The sequence below is a fragment of the Antrostomus carolinensis genome, unplaced genomic scaffold (assembly GCF_000700745.2).
Source record: "Antrostomus carolinensis isolate BGI_N321 unplaced genomic scaffold, ASM70074v2 scaffold4589, whole genome shotgun sequence".
Lineage (NCBI taxonomy): Eukaryota > Metazoa > Chordata > Aves > Caprimulgiformes > Caprimulgidae > Antrostomus > Antrostomus carolinensis.
This window is the reverse complement of record NW_010336325.1, coordinates 94,507-112,480: the sequence shown is the minus strand read 5'-3', so window position 1 is coordinate 112,480 and position 17,974 is coordinate 94,507. Positions and strand designations below refer to the sequence as shown.

The window sequence follows — 17,974 nt, the reverse complement described above, 5'->3', positions numbered from 1 at the left end:
ATGATCAGTGCAGCACAATGAGGTAGTATGCAAAGAAGTCTAAGCTACCTGAGTACTGGAAGTTGTATAACTGCTTTAATAAGGTGTCCAGTGGAGGTAATAAATCCTGCTGAGAGGCGTTGCATTGGGTCATGCAAACATACCCTTAGAAACAAAGTGTCCCAAGTTTGACTAGAAACGAATAGCAAGAGAAGGAAAATGTAGCTGATGCTAATAGTGATATCTAGTATAATGTTACCCCAGCTAGAAGCACTATCACCACTAAGCTAGGCATTCCTAAATATAAGATCAAAGCTTGACTTCTATAAAAAGCAGATGCCCTGGATCTTGAGTCAATAGCATTATATTGATTTACATTACATTAAGGTCTGGTTATAAGTTTCACCTCCTGGGTTCTGCTACTTTCGAAGTATGTATCAAACCATGGCTAACCAGACTGGAAAGCACAATTTGCCATCTTTGCTACAAAGCTGTATTAAAAAGTATGAAGTATAAACTTAGCCAGCACTATATCCATTTCTCAGCTGCCCTCCTACTTTGATACAACCTGAACAGCAGACAGACTTGGCAAAATTCAGAGAAATACCTTTTCTAATAATTATGTGTTTTTCTGTTGTCTACTACTGCGAAATCTTGGCTGACCTATCAGTTCATTGTGTTTATTGTGAAAGCCTGTTGACTATTAGATTATCAGCATCGAAAATCAGTATTCTATTAAAATGGAAGCCCAAGAAGATAATACTATCTTCAGTAACAGATATTGATTACAGTACATGCTGAGTAGTAATGCCAGGGTTATGATAACAGGTAGTTTTATTACTTCATTTCTTCATGTTTACTTTTTATAACCTTTTAATAGTTCAACAAATGAAACTTGAATTGACTTTAACTTTTTTCCTTCTGTGAGGAGTTTTAAATAATAATTTTGTACCTAATTGTGCTGAAGAGTGATTAGAGCAGAAGCCCAGACTTGGGCTCTAGTCTTTAGAAAGATGAATCCCACCTCAAATAAACTATCTTCCAGTTGCCAACCGTCCACTATGTTCTGCCCCGTGAACATAAAAAGATGTTTAGCTTAAACAGCTGAATGCCTTATCCATTATGATTCATGGTCATAATAAACCTGAACAGCTCATTCAACTGCTTGAAGAGGAGATATTTATGAAACTTCAAAGGCAATTAAATAATTACTTGATATTTCTGTCTTTGAAATGACTTTCTAAAACCATTTGGTGGACTCATATTTCAACATAGAAAAAACTCCAAGTGATTTAACTGAATCAGTATTTCATGCATTATTGGACGTGGCATTTTGTGAGTCCTTTAAGTTCCTTTTGGCAAGAAATAATAGAGGTGTTTGTCATTTAGTATTTCAAAATTTAAGTAAAATTGTCATAAATTTACTATTAGATAGTCAATTAGCAGTGAGAAGCCTACATTTTACTGTACACTTGTTTTGTGGTTTTTGACTCATAAAATAACAATTTTAAGAGGAAGACATGTAACTATAAGAACCTGCCAATGATGGCTGCAGTGTATAAGCATCATGGTGTTCTGCTGATCTTTCAGAACACAAGTAGTGTCTGTGATGGTATCACTGAGAAACACACTATGTTGCCAAAACTTATAGTGAAATTACAGTAAATGACTAGGCCAACTTAAATACTCTTCCAGGTTCAGCCTTTCATTTAAAAATGTGAATCTCCATTAAAAATAAGTGCTTTTGTTGAAATATAAGTTGTTGGGCTTTATAAATGAATGAGTTACTGAATGAAATTCTAAATCCTATGGTAGCCAGGAGTTCAATTTCAGAACACCTTAACAATCTCACATTCAAACAATGAACTCTGTGAATATGGGACCTTTCAGTTCTTATTAACTGATGCTGTCATTTCTTTAATAGAAGGCAATACTCATTCAGTTTCTGACACAGAAATCAAGGTTCTTACAGGTGGAGGGTAAAATAACAAAGGACTTTACCTGTAAGCCAATAGGGCCTGGAGGGCCAGGGAAGCCTCGAGGACCTTCATCACCTTTTTGTCCAAACATCCCTTGCTGTCCTCTTGGGCCTGGCTCCCCATCACCTCCCTGTTTGGAAACAGCAAAAAATATAACAGAAGAAGCTCCACTGAATTCACTAGAAAACAACTACAAAAGGGCTCAGAATCACTCCTAATGTCTTTACAAATGCATATACACCACCTTGATTGAATCTGCTATACAAATAGAATACCAGCATATGTGCTGATTTAATGTAGGTCAAATAAGACTGCTTATCTCACAAAAATTTTCCCTGAATACCTCTTCTCTTTCACATCTTGCATTAAGATTCTAGCTACATGCTAGTAAATATAAGGAATATATATTTCTACTAATCTTCATGGTAGAAGAATTCAAAGCCTTCTAAATAAAAATCAAAATCAATTCACCTGGTATGAGGTGGATTTTAAAAAGAGATACTCTCTTTTAAATGCATCTGATCCCAAAATGATTTTACCACTGACTGTCATACAAACCATCAAAGAAATTTACTGCAAGGATGGGCCTCATTCGTTATTTACACTATTTCATTCCTTCAAATTATTACCCTGCTGTAAATCTGAAATAAAATAACACGTATGCAGGCTTGTTTACAATAAACAGCTGCATGCAAGAGGACAATGATAGAACTGTTAATAGTGATTTGAAACATATTGCTGAGTAAGAAGCATGCGGTTCAAAGAACTTCTAAGTATCAGATGAGTTATGTCAAGACTGGGGGTTCACTCTGAATAAGCTACTTACAGCTATACCAGGAGCACCAACAGGACCCTGAAGACCTGGTGGACCTGGAGGACCCTGCAACAAACAAACATCCAAAAGGAAGAGTTAGTGATTATGGCATCTGCAATGAGATTAAAAACAAATATAGAGACAACCCTATTTGCACGATCAAGGTCTATTAAGCATTTCTCCATTTCTCCATAGAGAATGTAGTATTACTCATACATCTTTTCCATTCAGTACAAACAGTCATTATTTGTTTATCTCCCAAAGACTCAGATTGGCACATCTATAATAGACTTAATACTGGCATTTATGGAAAGCACTCTTGTAATGTTTTAGAATATTTAAAATATATTCCCATGCAAACATGAATAAAAATGAAATAATACTTTTTTTTTCCATTTAAAAATATCAGACCTTTCAATAGATTTGTGCAGAAAAAGTCAACTTTTGAAGCATCATCTAACAATCTATCTTTAAATGGAATGCTTATTATTTGGATTGGTTTTTATGAAATTGCAAGTGGTTTTTGCTACAACACAAAACTTATTTTGACTTTCAGGAGACATGAAAAGGTCCAAGTTCTTGTTGAGCACTAGGAGTCACATTCTCTTTGATATTAAGTCTCTTTTCAACAGAATGGCAAAAAATATGTCTCTGAGAGGAACTTCTTAATTTTTTCAGCCTCCTTACAGAATAATAACTTTCTGTGTTATATTGTGCATAATTTCGAAGTCAGTTATGCTGATACAATGTAATGAAGACATCTAACACTGAGAGTATGGGAATGCAAGATACTAGTTTATAATGGGGTTAAAATTATGTGCTAGGTTGAATCTGTTTTTTGCACCAGCCAGAGAGATTAGATTGATAAAGAGTGAAACTAAGAAAGCATAAAACCTTATACCTGGCAGTGGCTGAATTGTAGTCTGCTATTTCAGATGACAAAGAAGTTGTCTGCTGTTTCTAGGCTGGGAATTCAAATTTAGTGCGGAATAATGCTTGGGTTTAAAGACCTTGCTAGTGCTAAAATTAGATTATTCTGCCCTTTATAGGGAGATTAGGAAAAGGTACTACTTAAGTCTTTTAGTCTCTTTCTTTGTGTTCTATGTATATTTTAGAGTATCGTATTTTCTCGGGAGTTTGAAGTGTCAAGCTATGTATTTCTTCTCTTTTATAATTTTATTTTCATCCTACCTGAAGGCAATAGCTTTTTAGCAGCTTTTTAGCCTCGATGGTGACATATCTAAATGAAAGGACGCCTAGGAAGGCTCCTGTTGACTGGGATGGTTACTATGAGAAAGGGAATTAGCATACGTGAATTTAAAAAAGTCATATTGGAATGAATTGCTTCTACACTCTGCAGACACTCTGCAGGATGCTTCTACCTGCTCCTTCATTTTATAGGGCCCAGAATAAGATCTACACATTTTTAATCTCATTTAAATACTCATTTTGATAGAAAATATTGTTGGAAGGTACTCTGCAATTGATTAATGAGAAGTTATTTGAACACATGGCCAGACTCTTTTTTCCATTGCTCTGGAGGACAAATGGAGAGAGACTGATCAGAATCATCAGGAGAGAATCTTCAGTCAATGAAGGCATCTGTGGTAGCAGTGGAGCTTTTAGAGCAGTGGAGTTTTGAAGGAGGATGTACATCAGTAAAAAAATTGTGCTGTCCGTAGCTAGAATATGGCAATATAGTATTTTTTGTTAGGTACAGTATAGTTAAGCCCCTAAACATAAATCCTTTTTAGCTTCAACTGGGAATTGAAGACTTTTCCAGCTCTTCTTAAACAGGAGAGAGGGATCAATTCTTTGCTCAGGGTCCTTGCTGTGATTAGGCTCTACCACAAAAGCCCACCAAGGCTTTTGTGGATGTTCAAGTATTGTGACTGTCTATTCTTTATGTCCTGTGATTTCAGAACTAGGTACTTACTTCCTCTTCAGAATCTTTCAGAGGTGACCAACAAGGCCTTTCCTCTCTGCCCCAATATACATCTGTCAGCATGTTGAAAGGAAAGCAGCTTTGAAATAAACGCATTCTGAAATTGTCAGGGTTAAATGACTGCAACTGAGCACAAATACAATTCAATACATGACTTGAAATGGAGTAACATTCACTTCAGCTAATCAGGCCTGAACACTGAATCCTGTATTTCAAGGAAAAAGTATTACATTCCCAAAAGCTTTAAACCTTGAGACTGAGAGTACAGGATACATTCTCAAATGATCATGCTGAAAGCACTTTATTTGTGAAGCAGGTCTGCTGGAACATGTTGAAATACTCACTATGGGAACTGTGGTCACAGTCTAACGCTCAGCATAACTAGCTATGCTAAAATGGACTAAAATAGAAAGTGCAGCATGTGTTTTTCCTGAATTTCTCTGATGCAGAAGCATCTCTAATGAAGAGACACGTCAAAGGGGAAAACGGAAGGATATGCATGTGATCAAATGCAAAGCCTGCAGTGGAACTAGACCATGACCTGCTTCATATGCTTCCTCTGCTCTTTCTCTTAAACACTCAATTTTGATCTGTACACAGGGCATGTACTGTAATGAACATCTTTAGGTGGACAAAGAGGAGCTGCATGTATCTCTATATATCCCACAACTGGTTTACAACTACTACAGCAAATACATTAAGATTGATTTTCAGTTAACTGAGAACAAGTTCATAGTTTTAAAACTGACTTCTAAAAATGTTTTAATTTGATAAATTAATTTTGCCAAGTTAACCAAAGGATTCAGCTCAGATTATGCAAGAGTAATTTTAGTGTGAAGTAGAATTTGTTTACAACTTGGTTACATATATGTTTCTTGGAAAACAGGGTTTCTATAATAAAAGTGCTCTTTGTGTAATATTACAGTCCTTGTGTTAACAGCATATTACAAATAGTTTAATATAGCACTTGTGATTTGATCTATTATAATAGGTTTGTAAAAAGTGTTTTCTGCAGTGGAAACAGAAGAAATCTTTCTCACACAAATAATCAAAAAGGACAAGCTTATCCTTTAAAACAAACAAAAAAAAGAAAACATCATAATTTTTTTGTGCATTTTGTTTCCACATTTTTTCTATGAAATTACCATAAAACTGTGATTTACTTGAATTTGTATATATCCTCCTATAAAACATCATCTGATTATGTGTAAGGCATGAATTTCGTGCAATTTTTAGAAGAAATCTAGCTTTATGATGCTCTATTATTTGTTACTAAGTACACAGTGTTTTCAAGATAGTACATATGCTTAGTTATGAATATCCTATGTTGAGTTCTGAACTTTGCTAACTGTTAATATTGATGAAATATAATAATAAAAAATCTTTCTGCAAATACGTCTCCAGTTTTTCTTAAGGAAAATTATTCAAATAAAATGCCAGTTTATCTTGAAATTGAACAGAAGTGAAAATAAATGTTTTCTGAATTTTTTTATATTTCTGTCCTGAACCTAAAGAGGAAGTGCTTGAACTTTAGAAATAATTTGAAGACAAAAACATTTCAAATTAAACCAGTAGAAGCCTGATTAGTCCTAAATTCACTAATAGGCCTAGTGATAATTGAAAACTCATATAAGCTGTTTCATGAGGCTTTCAGGTTCTGAAATGTTTCAATCAGTTAAGTGTCCTCTCTAAGAATTAGGTATTCTTTAAAAATTTTAAAACTATATTAGTAGATTTCGCTACTGAGTCTTCATATTCTTTATCATTATTGCTAAGAAGCTAAAGCTTCTAGGTATGTTCACACAATCCAGTCACTGAAGTTAATTTAAACCCAATAAGAGAATGTATGTATATTCTTGGTGTCTCCCAGTTCAAATGTAAAATGGATGAATTAAAATTATATAGGAAGGGTGCTTAGGAATGTAAATCTTTTTTTTAATGATTCTGTAAGTTCAAGAAATATGAGAAATACTAAATATATGCATGGGTCTATAAGTACAAACCTCTAGTGTTGTGTTAAAACTCAACATTATTTTAAAGAAACATTTTTGAACTGTGTCTTTTTTCATTGGTGCAGCAAGGCTACCTGCATACTCCACGCATGAATACTTTTCATTTATGAAGAATATAATGGACAAAGGATTTTGCTACTCACGTTTTCTCCCTTGTCACCTTTACTACCTTTCTGACCCGGTTCACCAATTTCACCCTGTAATTGAAAGTTAAAAGTTAAATTTCTTGTTTAAAATGGTCTCCTTCACACTTAGCTGAAGTCAGTATCACAGTATCTTTAACTGTTCCCTTTGATATGATTATTCTGCGTTTTATGCTGCTGCATCAAGTGTGAAGGCCTTAAGAGGGCAATTCTGCATTGATCAATAGTATGTCATATTAATCCAGATATTGATTGCTATGCTGCAAAGGGCAACAAGAGCTAGCTTTGAAGTATAGTGCAGCTGAGCTCTAAATAAAGGAAATGGTGTTCCTCATGTCACCTTCAATATGAACTTACAATGAAAGCACCTTGATTTAGAGACTCATCTAACTGTATGTGACTGAAAACTGCTTCTCACTGTATTGTACAGTATTTCAAAACTTCAAAATTATTCAAATAACCAGGAAATCATGTTAGAAAAAAAAGTTTTCTTTATAAAATAATAAAAGACAATTAAATTAAATCACAAAAAATACTCTCCAGAATATCTCTGCTGCAAACATATTATTTTGATACCCTCAACCTATCAACAGTTGGTTCCAGATCACTATACATTACTGAGAACATTTTATCTTACTCATTCAGCAAACTAAGTTTCTAAAATAGGCAAAAATCTATTTTGACATCATCTGCCTTGATTTATTTTGCCACACTTTCATCCTTGTTTCTTTTCCAGGATAAATGTTAGTTTACTAGTTTTTGAACACAAATCCCAATGTCTCATGACATCTATCCCTCAGATATCTGATTATAGAAAGGTTTTTTTAGTTTTTCTGCAGTGGGTGGAAGGAGTTTGAGGGAGGCAGGGTTAAGAGTTTTTTTGTCAGCATATTTATTGTCAGGAAAGCTATAACCAGAGAACTGTACTGACAGACCTTCTCACAGATACACTGATACAAATTATAATGATTCACCTTGTCACCATCTTCTCCAGGAGAACCACTAGGACCAGCAGGACCAGGAAGTCCTACAGGACCCTGTACTCCATCACGTCCAGCTGGACCTTGAGGACCTTTTTCACCCTGGTTTTGAAGAAAAGGAAGTGATCCATATTATCACAGGAGGCTAATGAAGATTTCAGCAGAGAGTCAAATTACCAATAGAAAATTAAAACAAACAAACAAACAAAAGCCCCAACAACAGAAAGGAAACTATAAAGGGAAGAGAATGTATCAGAAAATTATACTAAAGTAATAATGGAAGCTGATGACAAATACACTTGTACTGTAATGCACAGTGGCTGGGTATAAAGTTTTAATGAAAGACAGATATGACAATTTTTTAAAAATTATATTGACTCCTGCTGTGATAATAAAGTGTTTAACTCATCTTGGGTGTTAGAGGGTATGACAATAAATGTTTTACTATTTACTTAATTGCAAATATAAAAGCAGTAGGTCAAGTATTCTGAGGATACGTTTAATAGGCAAATACTAGAGTGGGAAAAAGTAACATTCTGAAATGAAAATTCTGTGCTGTGATAGTTTATGTGACTGTGATTACTTACGGGAGCACCCTTCTCCCCTGCGGGGCCTGGAGGACCCTGAGGTCCAGGACGACCTGGTAGACCAATTGGGCCAGCAGTGCCTGCTGCTCCACGTTCCCCTGGTGAACCCTGGAAAGAAATAAAAAATTATAAAAGAATTCTGATATAGCCCTGATAACTGTTGGTGGTTTTCCTGACCCAGGTCAACAAAGAAGATACTTGTTATTCAGTGAGATTCCATCTGGTAGAAGGGTACACATTCAGCATGTGTACAAGTAAAGAAAAAGGCTGAAAGAATGAACCTGAATTTCACACTCAATAGTTCATATTCAATACTAATTTGACCTTTTTTTTTCTTTTTTCATAAATACCCCTTCCTGTATTTGTTCATCTTAAAAGGAGTATGCTTCAGCCTGTTTTCAAGAACATTTTTCCTTCTGTGTTTCCAAAATACATTAACATACACTTTGATGAAAGAATATTCACATATTAAAATACGGAACTAACGCACACCACAACCCAAATTTTTGGTCAAGTTTTGTGCTGTTCATTGCTTTGCTGATCACTAAGTTTCTGCATTTTAATTCACCTGTGTAAAAATCTATTGACGTATAAAGACTAATTTGATGTGTCATACAGAGGAGGCTTGGATGTACAGGTATCTTTAGATAAGCACAGAAAAAATTAAAAATCTAATATTGCAAATTAAAGGGAAAAAGGTGCTGTATGTGGAAAAAACACTGGAATTGTGTATTCTAGAATATATTTTTACAGAGAACAATAGCAGAGAAGAATAATTTTTACTCTAATATCAATAAGCTTCACTTCTAAATGAGTCATATCACTGTAATTACTGAATTCCTTTAATTGTCTAAATAAGATTTCTTTCTATCTGAAACTACCAAAGCATCCATTAGTGAAAATTTAGTTTCTCTTCCCTGTCAATTCTTTCTTTTGAAGCAGTGTAGGGCTTATGGCTGTTCCATAAAAAGCCAACCTGTCTTTTAAATATGTCAATCTGCCGTATTGCCAAGCTCCATAACCTTTCATAATTTGAATTGTGCTGTTATGGTTTCTGCTGGACTGAGCTAACTAGACAAAATGGAGAGAATGACTAGGTATATAAAGAGCTGCAGTGCTCTAAAAACAAAAAGGTGCCTAGGATGGACTAATTTTTCCCTGTCTTATTTATTGCACTTTCTAAGAATACAGATGGCATATACTTTTAAGTAGTGCTGAAGGGGAAAAAGGAAAGGAAACAAGATGCTCTGGTACTAAAAAGCCTTCCTAAAAGGATACAAGGGAACAGATAACAGTAAAGATTAGAACTTCTACTCAAATAAATGGAATTTCAGAATCAAAACGTTAAATTTTGGTCTACCCATATTTGTTTATCATTTAATCAAAAGCCACAATGTGGAGCACTGATTTTAAATCCTTTTCGCAAACTGGGTTAATTTCCAAACAGTGATCTGTAACTGTAGTTCTCTGTAACTCATAAGCAAAGAAATGGACACCTGTTTGGAGGCAGCTTGCAGCAAGAAATGACAAGACATTTACACTCAAATTCCTAATATCTCCTTGATCACACAGGCAGATTCTGACCAAGTATTCTTCTGTATTTGTGAAATGGATTCATGATAGCACAGGGGAAAAACATCCTGTGTCTTGATACAGAGGTTAACTGCCATCTAACCTGCTGCTTCCTGTCTCTCCACAAGAATCAGCATGTGCAGGGAGACAGAAGCATGATGCTGTCTTGGCTACAGGCAGAGCATGGAGAATGGTGGAGCTTCCTTGTGCTTTTTTGCACCATCAGTGGCTGAGAACTCTTGACAGGAAATACAGCCTTGCCAGTTCTTATATTTCCTGAGGATTCCAGATGTTGTACATCCTTCCTGTGTCCTGTAGATAAGGCAGCATGGGAACAAAGACAACGGAGTATTCTGTTCCATTATATTCTACATATGAGCTAGTCTTTTGCTTACAAGTCTAATCGTAAAAACTATTTCACTAAAAGCAACACAGTTAACCTTGAATTTTGTGGACTCAGTGGAAACTGAGAAACAAAGAGACCTGTCCTCTCCTTCTAAATTTGTGTATTTTCACACTTTTACAGCATATTTGTTTTCTGTCTTTTGAATAATTTACAAATTTTGCATCAATAGAGCACTGTTAAAGGTTTGTTTGCTGTTAGTAATATTTCCCCAGCTTTTCAGCTTGACATCCACAGGATAGCTTGTAATGCTTTAAAGTTATTGATAATTTCACTTTTCCAAGTGATATACTGGAAGTGGGGTGATACATTATGGAATAGATAAGTTATAGGTGTTATAGCCCGAGGCACTGAATAGCCAGGTTTTTTCTGTGTTTAAGCAAGACTGAATTTGCTGACTCTTGGAATACTGGAAATTTAAGATGCTTTCACCTATGAGGGCACAATTTTTTGCTTTTATTTGGGGCATACTTTTCCTGGACTGACCCTGTTAGCATAACTGGGACTAAATCCATAATAAGGTGCTTTTTCCTCAAGATAACTGTGGCAGAAGAGAATGCTGAACGGTTGCTCCAAGTAGTTTTGAAAATTATCTCAGTAAGATCTAATTTTGCATGAGTTTTTTTAAAAAAGTGTGCAGGGATCATAGATGACTTTAGCCTTCCAGGTGTGTGGGGGGGTTTGTTTGGTTGGTTTGGGTTTGTTTTTTGTTTGGTTTTTTTCAGTCTGTGTGGAAGGCTAAGTTTCAGTCCTATTTCTGTTATTCTACTTCCTAAGATTTCAGTGAATTCAACAAGAAAAATTCACTACCCTGCAGCCATATTACCATGGTCTCTGATCTTGTCAGCTCTCATAAGCTGAACAATTTCAGGTCATCTCATCAGTAGGGTGCAAGAATAGAGAGGAAAAAAAATCCAAATAACTCATAGATTTTTCTTAGATCAGACAGCAGACACTAAGAGTGGCTGTAATTTCTAGTAGCTCTTTTTACTCAGACAACTTTTCACGTTTATCTTTGCATCATTTTTCTTTGTTATACTTAAATTTCACATGAGTTATGAACAGGAAGTACACATTCTGTTTTCAAGGATCCTCTCATTTCTCTGTGAGAATGGCCCCTGATCAAAGCAGAACACATTAAATTATGGTCACAACTCAGAAAAGCATTTTAGGCAGCTTCTCAAGTCTGTTCTCTCTTTCTATGTTTATTTTCTTTTTTTTTTTTTTTGTCACTCTATCCCACTATGAAACAATCCCCCTATATTATTAAACTCCTTGTTAACCTGTGGTCTTGTAGTGGTACTCACATCCTGGAATCTTTTTATTAATTTGTAGGGGTTTTAAAAAACTTTTTTACAGAATGGAAGCATCATGCTTTGTCTTGTATTTCTCTTATACAGACTATAAACTCATTAGTAACCTTGTTTTTATCTCTCTGTGAAGAGATATGCAATTATAACTATGGTATACATTACATAGTAGTAGCAATACTTTTTGCTGATGGTTAACAAAATTCTCAACAAAGGATCGTCATCACTGAAAAATGTTATCAGGTAGAGAAAGATAGCTCTAGATAGCTCAGTACTGATAATTGGGTAGCCTACAGCTGTCTTATTCTGAGTCCAATTTGGGCATCCTATTCCTAAATGAGCTAATGAAAAATGACTGAGTGACATTCCAAAGAGCTTTCTCTCATCAGCATTCAGCACACCACACAGTAGTATGAGAAGGGAAGAAAACAAACAGGAGACAAAGATAGCAGATAAAAGAGAACTGTTAAAAAACAAAACCAAACCCAAAACAAACAAAAAACTCGCAACAAAAAACCCTAGAAAAAAAACTTGTTCTGGAGTGTATTCATGCATCTCTTTCTTTTGTCCAAATCCCTCTAAGCACAGAAATTGTCATGCACAGTATTTGGAGCAGTCATTTGTTTGGTATGCTTGCAGATGTATGCACTTGCCAAATAAAGCTTATAATTGACTATATATGCTAGTTACAAGCAATTGGTATTGGCAAGGAATTGGAGGAAAATAACCCAGTGGCATGAATTATCTTCCTATTATAAATGGCAAATGAAGACTCCATTATGATTACACTTCTGTGTTGGCTAAAAATAGATGGGAAAATATTTTAGGATTGTTTGATGCTCATGGTCTGCTATGAGCTACTATGAAAAAAAGCAAGCTATTGTGGTTTAATTGTGGTCTGTGCAAATACGCAGAAACCAGTATTAAGGGCACCTACGCATCTTTTTTCACTGGAAAACACTTTCAAGATAACAAGTTAATAATTAAAGGTGAAATTAAAAAAAAAATAAATCATCCCACTGAGGGCTTCTGGAGTATTCTCAGGTCAGCTTGGTGCTGTTTGTGCCTCAAGTGGCTTGCTTGCACTACAGTGAACTCAAAGAATATTAAAAAAAAAAAATTTACCCTTCGAACTCTCTTTCCTCTGCTCACAATTCCTGTTACCGCTACATCTCTTTCTCAAAGTTCAGAAAACCAATATGCAAAAAAGTCTGAGCTTCCTAATTCTTTCTATGACTATGTTTACCTTAGCAGGAAGTGTAGCCTTAACAGGAATGGATTTATAAAGTGAAGAAGCAGTTGGTATGCGCTCCTGATACACATACCCTGTGTATTTCTGGACTATACTTCATGATAATTCTAGTCTAGCATGGAACTCCCATTAGCAGGCGTGTATTAGAAGTGCTCCTGGAATTTCTCTTCCAATTTAGTTTCACATGAAAGAAATACCATTCATAAGCTCCAAGAAAGCTCCATGATTTGATACAAAGGATGGTAAATGGGGATGATTGAGACATTCACCTCAAAAAGGCTCAGATATTTTGAACTAAAACACTAATGTATACACACTATAAGAATTACAAAAACATGGATCATCTGAATCTAATTCAAACACATGTATTTCAGAATATGGACAACCATCACTAATCAAGATATGTGTTTTTGCCTCACAACATTACATGATGCATATTTATGAGAAATTATTATAGTAGTGGCACAACTATTGTGTGGGCATCCTCTCTGGGAAAGTGGGGTGTGTTAAATGTCAGGTATGTTTGTGCTGTCTGTTTTGTGCATGCTCAGAAGAGTTTGGGTTCATTGCACCTGAACTAACTATCTGCTTGAGAGGTTAGTCCAGCCTTCCGGCCTCCTTTAACAAAAAATGAAGACATGACCTTTAGATTGAAGAGACTATTCTAGTCTATGTTTTTTTGATTTTGATTCATCTTTTCTTCTAACAGCTCAGTTTCTCCAGATGGGGTGAGATGGTATCCCTTTTGACTCTCCCTGCTAGCTTCCATTCCATTCCATTCCATTCCATTCCATTCCATTCCATTCCATTCCATTCCATTCCCAGCTACCTTGTTTTGGTGTGTTTTGGGAATGTATACATACTGCACGGTGTTAAAAATTGTAAATCACAAATGGAAGTTCTTGATTTAAAGACTAGAAGCTTAAAGGCATTAAAATTCATTAATTAATTTTAAGAATTCAAGTACCAAGTATTAAGAAATCAAGAAGTAAAGCTTAAAAGTGTGCTACAGCAGGTTTTTTTCAAATAATGTAGAAATAATTCAAAAGCAATAACCTTTATATTACATGTAGTGGGTTTTTTTTCCTCCCTGTTTAATGCATTCTAATCTTAATATGAATTGCAGGGACATAAGAGAACTTTATTGTTGAAATATATACAATTTCATCTCCTCCATTATGTTTTTGTCTAGCAGGAATAGCTGTGCTGAATTTATTTATTTCTTTTACTTCAGTTGCACTGAATGAAAGCACTCAGTTGACAAGATGACTATCAAAATCTACACAATTCACTTTTGGGAATAACTGCACCATGTTTGGAATACTAGTGCGTACTTGTAGAACTTGCATAAAAAATGACAACAGAGAATAGGTAACTTTAAGCATATCCTACTTCAAATACCTTTCAGTGGATAACTACCAGAAACTGAAGTGAAAGAGGCAGCAGAAGTATAAAGAGTAGAAGTCCAAACATGAAACAAAAATATAAATGTAAACAATTGTTGAGGACAGGGCCACCTAGAAAAAGCCTAGTCACACTACTCAAGGGAAAATAATCTGCTAGTTTTGAGGTACGAGTACATATCACTGCTCTTCTGTCTATCATAATCATAAAAAAACCCCTAACTACAGCAACACCAAAAGTTGGCAGATACATTTTTATGCCTATGTTGAGCTCAAAATGTTGAGAAGGAATATGACTGCATGACATGATTTTACATAGCTGTTATTAGCCAAGCAAGCATAATTTGTCACAGTTTCACTGATCCTGTCTATAGGCGTGGTCCACACAAGAAGTGCAGTAAAGATAAAGTCTTCAAAGCAATGGATGGTTTTTGGTCATCTTACCTTCTAAAATTCTTAAGTAATTGTATAATGTATAATATCTTTATGTATTCATAAAATGGTATTGTTAATAAGTCATTCCTATATTCTTGAATTATCTATTTTCCCATGGATTTCAGTAGGAGATTTCAAGTTGTATGTTACTGTTTTCCAAAATAAGATTCTTTTTTTACAATGCTCATCATACTTTCTCAAAGTCCTTAAGCTTGCTCTGCAATTTTTCCCTTTTCCTACAAACTCTAAACTTTCATTGAAAAATATTTTTTTCAATGTAGATACTGTGACAAAAATAATGGTATAGATCATTCTGCTGCTAGATCATTCTCTGTACCAATTTCAAAGCACTTCAAAACAGGATTAAGATGTTTTCCCTTCTTTAAGTATGTTGAGGTCTTCAAATTCTGAGTGAAAAATCTCAATAGATTCTGAGAAGAATGTATTAAAACTTTTTTTTTTTTTAAGATAGCAGCTAAATAAAAAATTGTAAAGTAGTGATGGAGAGAAATAGGCTATGTGACATTTCCCAACTAGAGAGAAATTACTGAAGATGAGTAGAATATTAATCAGTTTTATATGAAACCTTCTGCTATCCCAATCTAAACAAAAATAATCTGTTTCACAATGAGTTGAAAGGAATCAAAACTTACACATAGGCTAGTATAGGGTTCAAAATATTAGATACAGTAATAAAGGCACAAAAGTAATGATGCCACATATTTAAAAGGTAGCGTAGGCTGTGCAGAACACGAGCAGTATTTTAAACATTATGTGAGTCAACTATATGAGTGAACTGCAGTTGTACAAAGGCAACACAGCTGTACTGAGTTTGCATAGCAACGTTTTGGTAGCGGGAGCTCTGCAGGGGTGGCTTCTGTGAGAAGATGCCAGATAGAGCCAGTGCCAGCCAGCTCCAAGATGGAGCTGCTGCTGGCCAAGGCTGAACCCATCGGTGATGGCGGGAGGGGCTCTGTGGTATATTTGAGGGGGGGGAAACAGCTGCACAACAGCAGTCGGAAGGGAGCAGTGAGAATATGTGAGAGAAAAAAACTCTGCATATACCAAGGCCAGTGAAGAAGGAGGGGGAGGAGGTGCTTCAGGCATTGGAGCAGAGATTCGTCTACAGTCTGTGGTGAAGGCCATGGTGTGGCAGACTGTTCCCCTGCAGCCCATGGAGATAAACACAGTGGAGCAGATATCCACCTGCAGGGTGTGGAGGAACTCACGCTGGAGCAGGTGGGTGTGCCTGAGGGAGGCTGTGACCCCATGGAGACCCTCTGCTGGAGCAGACTCCTGGCAGGCATGTGGACCCATGGGGGGATTCATGCTGCAGCAGTGCATTCCTGAAGGATTGCACACCATGGAAAGGACCTATGCTGGAGCAGTTCATGAAGAACTGCAGTCTGTGGGAAGGACCCATGTTGGAAAAGTTTGTGGAGGACAGTCTTCTGTGGGAAAAACCTATGCTGTGAGGAGAAAGGAGCAGCAGAGACAACATGTGATGAACTGACCACAAACTCTGCTCTGGTGAGACCTCACCTGGAATACTGTGTCCAGTTTTGAAGACCTCAACCCAAGAAGGACATGTACCTGTTGGAGCGTGTCCAGAGGAGGCCACAAAAATTATCAAAGAGCTGGAGTACCTCTCCTATGAAGACAGGCTGAGAGAGTTGGGGTTGTTCAGCCTGGAGAAGAGAAAGCTCTGGGGGGACCTTATAGCGGCCTTCCAGTACATGAAAGGTGCCTAATAAGAAAGCTGGGGAAGAACTATTCACAAGGGCAGGTAGCAACAGGACAAGGAGTAATGGTTTTAAACTAGAAAAGGGTGGATTTAGGTTGGATATTAGGAAAAAGTTTTTCAATATGAGGGTGGTGGATCATTGGAACAGGCTGCCCAGAGAGGTAGTGGAGGCCCCGTCCCTGGAGATATTCAAGGTCAGGCTTGATGGGGCCCTGAGCAACCTGCTCTGGTGAAGATGTCCCTACTCACTGCAGGGGCGGTTGGACTAGATGACCTGTGAGGGTCCCTTCCAACCCAATACTTTCTTTGATTCTATCATTCTATGAAACCCCATTCCCTGTCCCTCTGTGACACTTGGGGGGGAGGAAGTAGAGAATTTGGGAGTGAAGTTGAGCCCGAGAAGAAGGGACATATGAGAGGAAAGTGTTTTAAAATTTGTTTTTTATTTTTCACTATCCTGCTCTGATTTAATACGTATAAATTAAATTAATTTCCCCAATTCAAGTCTGTTTTGCCTGTGATGGTAGTTGACAAGTGATCTCCCTATCCTTATCTCGAGCCATGAGCCTTTAGTCATGTTTTCTCTCCCCTGTCCAGTTGAGGAGGGGGAGTTACAGAGCACAGCTTGGTAGACACCTTGCATGCAGCCAAGGAGAATCCACCACACCAGCATGAGTCTACTAGCCATTACCCATAAATTTTCTGCTATGAAAAACCTCTTTCATCTCCACAATAACTTGTGTAAGTGGCACATATTGAGCAACAAGTAACTCTCATACCTACTGATAGCAGAAGGCTTCAGATGCTCACAATCTTCACATTCCTTGAATGTGTGGATTAGTGTGGATAATTAGTAGAAAATAATTATTGATCACTTTGAATGACATACATATATCTGCTGTTTTACAGACTGCATTGATGAAAACATCACATTATGTAAAGAAAAAAGAAAGGTTACTATGTAATACTGTTTATATTTCCATAAAATTACTATGTTTACTTACAATCGGGCCAGGTGGGCCTTGTGGGCCTTCCCCTCCTTTCAGACCAGCTGGACCCTAAAAAATGGGAAAAAAAAAAAAGCTTATCTCTTAGACTGGAAAGTTCAAAAGTTATTTTTGACACATGTAATAGGAGGAATGTAAAAATCCAAAGACAAAAAAACTGAATAAGTTCCTTCTTGCTTATACAGCCAATGATATTTAACAATGCTGAATGCTTGATTTCTGTTCTCCTATTGCATTAATTTTTAAGTACAGTAGAAGGTTCCATGAAATAAAAGAGTTAATCTATTGTTTCTTGTATTTAGAAACATCATATAAATTGTTTTAGTGCTGATATCATACCTGAGCACCGGGAAGGCCTCTCTCTCCAGGGAAACCACGAAGTCCTGCTGGTCCATCTTTCCCAGGAATG

At 36.3% G+C, this 17,974-nt stretch overlaps 1 protein-coding gene across 1 annotated transcript in view; it reads right to left on the bottom strand.

Annotated features, from left to right (window-relative positions):
• COL11A1 (collagen type XI alpha 1 chain) overlaps positions 1-17,974 on the bottom strand; it is a gene marked incomplete at its 5' end in the record, with an annotated part of 131,970 nt that overhangs the window by 31,167 nt on the left and 82,829 nt on the right. Inside the window, 7 exons of the mRNA XM_029086685.1 lie at positions 1,981-2,088; positions 2,785-2,838; positions 6,873-6,926; positions 7,847-7,954; positions 8,440-8,547; positions 17,563-17,616; positions 17,905-17,974. The exon at positions 17,905-17,974 is cut by the window's right edge and continues 19 nt beyond it. Of these exons, the coding sequence (XP_028942518.1) occupies positions 1,981-2,088; positions 2,785-2,838; positions 6,873-6,926; positions 7,847-7,954; positions 8,440-8,547; positions 17,563-17,616; positions 17,905-17,974 (556 nt within the window). The remainder of the gene's footprint in view (positions 1-1,980; positions 2,089-2,784; positions 2,839-6,872; positions 6,927-7,846; positions 7,955-8,439; positions 8,548-17,562; positions 17,617-17,904) is intronic.